The sequence below is a fragment of the Epinephelus moara genome, chromosome 21 (genome assembly GCF_006386435.1).
Source record: "Epinephelus moara isolate mb chromosome 21, YSFRI_EMoa_1.0, whole genome shotgun sequence".
NCBI lineage: Eukaryota > Metazoa > Chordata > Actinopteri > Perciformes > Serranidae > Epinephelus > Epinephelus moara.
Genome location: NC_065526.1, coordinates 30,636,090 through 30,642,089, shown reverse-complemented (window position 1 = coordinate 30,642,089; position 6,000 = coordinate 30,636,090). Strand labels below are relative to the sequence as shown.

The 6,000-nt window shown below is 43.5% G+C and overlaps 1 protein-coding gene across 2 annotated transcripts in view; it reads right to left on the bottom strand.

The window, feature by feature from the left end:
- Nucleotides 1-6,000, bottom strand: part of LOC126382840 (receptor-type tyrosine-protein phosphatase N2-like) — a 298,552-nt gene that overhangs the window by 35,680 nt on the left and 256,872 nt on the right. For both annotated transcript variants that reach the window (XM_050032933.1, XM_050032934.1), the window contains one exon: nt 1,522-1,599. In XM_050032933.1, the coding sequence (XP_049888890.1) occupies nt 1,522-1,599 (78 nt within the window). The remainder of the gene's footprint in view (nt 1-1,521; nt 1,600-6,000) is intronic.

Genomic DNA, 6,000 nt, shown 5'->3' with positions numbered 1-6,000 from the left:
AATCTCTCGGCATCCATTTTCAAGCTCTCTGTGTGTTTGTTTCCTTGCGGACGAGAAAAGGGGGAGCGCACATTTCCGAGAAGGCGTGTCCTTTTCAAAAATGAAAGAGGCGCTGCTTTGTTGCTGGCCGTTTTCGCCGGTGTGTTAAACACACTTTAGAAAGGAGTGTCTCCAGACTATCAGAAGGCGGAGATCTCTGATTGTCTGGTGGCGAGACTAGCACTTGGCTTGTGAAGCTCAAAGCCCCAGAAACATGCATTTGAAAAACTCAACAGCAATATCTCTTTCAAGAAATCATGACCCGGTTACTGAAGATAATCCACAGACCTTGTTGTGAACAGTTTCATGTACGAAACTACAACCACCAACCATGTCACTGTGGAGAAGGAAGAGTGCATCTACTCATGGACGAAAAATTTGTGCTCATGGAAGCGAGGTATAAACAGCAATTATGTCCTCCTCGGCTGAGCTGTGACATTAGATGTAGTAGATGCACACTTCCTTCTGCATGATGATGCGGTTGACGGGTGTGGTTTGGTAGAAAGAAAACTGTTCCCACATGAAACTGCTCACAACAAGGTCTGTGGATTATGTTGAGTAACCGGGTCATGATTTCTGACAAGGGACACAGCTTTTTCAAACGTATTTTTGGCACAAGCCGATCGCCATCTAGTTCCATCATATTAGAGAGCGGGCAGATATCTCCAACAGTCAGCAACTCACATCAAAAAAAATATGTATTTTTGATTCTAAGGTAAACTGTCCCATTAAATGGGTGGTACAGTGGTTAGTCCTGTCACTTCACAGTCGGTCGTGTCAGCCCCCATGACTGACAGGCGATCTGTCCGGGGTGTTGCCCAGCACCTCCCTGACCCTCAATGATAACTGGGTATAGCTAATGGATGGATAATGGATGGACATTTCAAATGAGCTGTCCTTTATATTTCACTCAAGTTGATTAGCAGCGGCAGCAGCTAAGCAGAGAATCTACACAAGCCTGAGATTTGTCTCTTTCCAGCCTGCGTGGTAACCAGCACGACTGGGAATGCTGCAGGGACAGAACTTGTTTGACAAGGGGACCTTTCCTTCCAACGTACACACAGACACACACACTCCTTCTACGCCACGACTGGCCAGAATAACTTATCGATCCCCTGGTCTTAGATTCAAACCCAATCCAACATTTGGGACAGTGGGAAAAGTGTTTGCCGTCCCTTGCATTAACAATGTGTCCCACTGTAGGCCACTGTGTGTATGTATGTATGTATGTGTGTGTGTGTGTGTGTGTAATGGTGGTTGCAGACAGGTTGCCGGGCAGTGAGCACAATGGTGAAGGAGAGATTAACAGCGACATTCACAGAACAAGCTGGTCTCCCGTGTGGCTCGCTGCACTAATAAAAATCGGCTAACTCTTGTTTAAGAGAGGAGAATGTATTGATTTTTGTTTGAGTGTGTGAGTGTGTGTGTGTGTGTGTGTGTTTGTGTGTGTGTGTCTGTGTGTGTGTGCGCGTGCATTTTTACCTGCCAGAAATCAGCCACAGTGGAGGGCAGAGGGCCTTGAGTAGCAATGTAGGCTGGGTTCCTGGGATCATGATCCATCTGAGGGGAGAGAAAAAAAGAACAGAGGGAGAAGAGATTATGTAAGGTTATAAATGCTGATTGTAAACTGAAGTCAGTCCTCTACATCACCCTGTGTCAGTTTTGTTTAACATTGACTTTACTTGGATGGCCATTAGGATCGAGATAGTCCTGGACAAAATGGCAGCACAGTTTGCAAAGAATTAAATAAGTATTTCACTGCTGGAAAGATGGTCTTTTTATAAAACTGGGCTGTCTATGCAGTAGAATGATGCAAATACTTTTTAAATTGGTGCTACATGACCAGAGAAAACAGAGAAAAAAATGGTGGCATTTGCTTTTGCGCAAGAGGTAGAAAACCTACAACTACCTGAATGCACAGTGCTGCACCAAATCAATAAATGCCCCCCATTGGTGGGTGACGTAATGGTAGCTAGACTGTTTTGTCACCGGAAATAATATGACATTTTTATATTGCAGGAAACAGTAGAGAACAGCAAGAAATGTGCAATACGGTAACAGAATCTTGGTTTATATTTGATCAGTGCTGCTTAGTTTTACAGTTTGATCTGTCTTGTTCTGATTTTCAGAGAAAGGGGCGGGGCTCTGTCTCAGTCCACTTCTATACTCTTTGAGTTCTTGGTGGCAGGCACACGAAAATGCGGATATACAATCTGTAGTTTGAGCAACAGCCCTAGAGCCAGTTAGCCAGCTGGGAGATGAGCAGGGAGATCTGGGCGCTGGTAATATGGAGGGAGGTTTACCTGAAAGTATCCCTCTAAAAGCACAGAAAATACAGAAACAAAACAAAAACCAAGATAAAGAAGTCAGAAGAAGTTAGCCAAACACTGGCCCTAACCCAGAATATCAAATGAAGTGTTAGCAACTTGAAGTTTCAAATCATCGTACAGGATAAGAGATTTTGATTCCAATATTATATAAGTCCATCCCAGGAAAGGAGGAAGACAACTTTTTAAGCGCTGCTCCACTTGAACTTACTTCAACCTTGTCAAGTGAATTAATTTAAGTTAAAATTTCACAGTGAAAGCACAAGGTTGTGACCATGTAAAATTTTAAGTTACTGCAGCTTTGAGGAGTTAACAGAAAGGAAAACTATAAGTTGGACAACCTCAAAGGCAAAACTTTAGAAATTAGGTTACTTCAAATTTTAATAAAAAATATGAGTTATCTAAACATTTAAATTTTTCAGCAAAAACTTTCTTTTCAAAGTCGAGTTATGGGGAATACATCAACTATAAGCACTAGAAAAGTAGGCTGCATGTTGAGCTTTATGAAAACTTAAAATACAATAAGAAGTGAGAGGGCAACAAACCAATAATAGCCTCATAAATAAAAGTATACCAATGAAATAATCTCTGAGTGGTCAAGGAGGGCCACTTCACCTCGGCATACAGCAGCACGGAGATGATTTAGTGCTCTGCAGCCTGTTAAAAACCTCAGTGCATCATGATATACAGTAAATGCAACACACTGGCACAAGCCTACAGCACTTCATTGCTTTTGTCCTTGTCTGTTTCCAGAAACCCTTTGTATGACCTCCAGGAGTTCCTGCTGTGTCTCATTCTCTTTATAAAAAAAACCAACTTGCATTATCACAATGTATAAGTTTCCTGGTTTGTACCATTATTTCTTGTTCATAGCTGAAAGCTTCTTAGTGAGAGTTTTCAGTAACTTCTTCCTTAACTTGTTGGAAATTACAGACGGATGGCGTAGGCGTTGAGAGCAAACGACAGGAGACGAACGTGAGGTGAATTTGCGAGGAAGTGAGTGACACCCCTGCCTATTACCATGCAAATTGTACGGTAAATGTAATAATTGGGAAGACCAATTTAGCTGGAAGCAATTACAGAGGGAAGACAGATAATTTCTGGGGCTTTTCCTGCACACAAAATTGTCTTTAATGGTCCTCTGTTCTCTTTATGAATGCCAAACAATAATGCACTTCTAATGAACTTAAAATGCAGTGACTTAGAGAGAGAAACGGTGACATGGTACCCAGGGAGTGCTCATTAAAACATCCACAGCCAGGATTGCATCATAGTAAAGAAATAGCTGGAGGCAGAGGTGCACTATTAAGACAACTGAAGGTGGTTAGCCAGAAGGTTACATCTATGAACACAACAGAATATGGTCAAAAGTTGTTTCTGTTTGGTCTGGAGCTGTATTTCATCGTTTTCAACAAAAAGAAATGCTACTGCTACAGCCGGGCCTTTACTGTTTCACCATGACAATGTCCCATTGCACAAAGCCAGGCCTGTACAGAGCCTTGACCTCACAGCCACATCATATCTTATTCCCAGGGTGTCAAATAAGGCAGCTTGGTCAGTGGCTGTTGGCATCTGATTCTGATGCACAAGGCGCCCTTTGGCGTCTTTATCAGACGTAGTGGGCTTTCAGCTAACTCCTATGTAAGCCCATCCATGGAAATGATGTAGTATAAAGAGTGAGGAAGTGTAAGTAGGGTGAAAGGAGTGGTGGTTGTGGATGGGTCAAACAAACACAGGACATTCACCAAGGAGACCCGTGTTCGTATGCCGTGTGAAAAGTTGTGTTTTTCTAAACTATGCTATGTAGTTAACGTCGGTGACAAAGTTGTTACTTAGTTATTTTGACCCAAACCATTTTCTTTTTTCTAAACCTTATCACGTAGTTTTGTTGCCGAAATCTAAAGAGGTTTTGGTGATGAGTCCTACGTGTCCTGTGAACATGGACGTTTATTTTGAAAATAAAATTTTGTGTGTGGCCGAATGGGAGTAAATCTCTGAAGCAACTTCCAAATCCTGATGGAAAACAATCATAGGGGTGTAAAGTACATGTGTCTGTGTATTTTGTTTGGCATGAGGTCATCATGGGACTAATCAAAATTTGACCTGCACATGACCAACGACATGACTGAAATACAAAATGTCCCTTGTCCACTAGGGTTGTGCGATCCGATCGCCCATCGGTGATAGAAGGGTTGTTTCACGATGTCTTTTTTAAATGACGATGCAATCGCGAGGTGTGGGGGGGAGACAGCGCGTGTGTGGAGCATGCTGACGAGATCGAGGCTGAACGAGGCTGAGTGAGAGGAGACAGAGGGAGGCTGCTTAGTGAGAGAGCGGAGGGGGGGATCAACGCCTCCGCCCGCTCGACACAAGCATACTCGGGCGTACTATAAGCGGAGCGGACTCCGCGAGGAATGTCCGCAGTCATTCGGGCTTTCATAGTCGAGCGCACTTCCGCGTTGTAGTTTCCTGTAAAAATGTCCGTGAAAAATCCCCGCGATGTGAAAAATACATGCCGAGCAGTCACTGGTGCGCGGAGCGGAGTCCGCGCGGTCGTAAAATCTGAGCTTTGCGCGCACAGGGCTTGCGGACGTCCGCTTGGAGTCCGCGCGGACCTTCGCAGAATCCATTCCGCGTATGTTCCGCCCTAATATGTTCGGGCCTTAACGCGCATGTCGCGGAGCGGTGAACAAACCAAACAACACAATGTCAGGAGAAATTGAAAAGATATGCCGTCTATGTAAAGTCAACTTGCTAATTAAGGAGCCATTACATGTTCAAGAGTTTTATAAAGCTGCTCAAACGCCAAAGAGAGGCTATAAGTGAACGTTTCAGCGGCGACGCGTAATAACGCCCCCCGGGTGATGACATCGTTCATCGGCGATTTCACTAGATGGCGATAGGACGATAGGATATGGACAAGATCGCCCAACTCTATTGTCCACCCCAGAGCATTAAGGCCTAAGAAATAAAGGAATGTCGACCTGGAAAGAATTTGAAACAATTTGAAAAAATGGTCTCATCTGATCCACAGTGGTAAGGTCTAGGAAATTAAAAGAGAAAGACCAGGAAGGACAGAGGAGGAGAAACAAATTGACTTTGATGAACCAAGAAAGACAATAAAGAGAAAGGAAACAGAAAAGAAAAAGAGTTGTTAAAGTGAAAAGCTGGTGAGAGACAAGGGTGGAAAACAAGGAGAAAAGATACACGAGACAAAGAGGAAATCGCGGAGACACTATTAAGATAAAAAGATGAGGAAAAGACACCCTGTCTCCTTTTCAATCTTTGTGGACACACAATGCTTCCTGACATCTCAAGGTGTCTCCAGAATTAACCCCGTTAATGACACACACAGGACAGACAGACAGACAGACAGACAGACAGACACACACACACACACACACACACACACACACACACACACACACTCCTTAATAAGGGACAAAAATGGAAGGAAAGTGACAAAAGCAATTATCCCTGTTATTGTTTTTTTGTCTTTTCTTCAGAAGGAACGGAGGAGTCAAATTTTGTGTGTGTGTGTGTGTGTGTGTGCATGCGTGATCACCATCACTGTGTCCGATCTGTCTAACGAAGTTTAATGATGAGGCAGACTGCAACTACAGTCTGACACCTC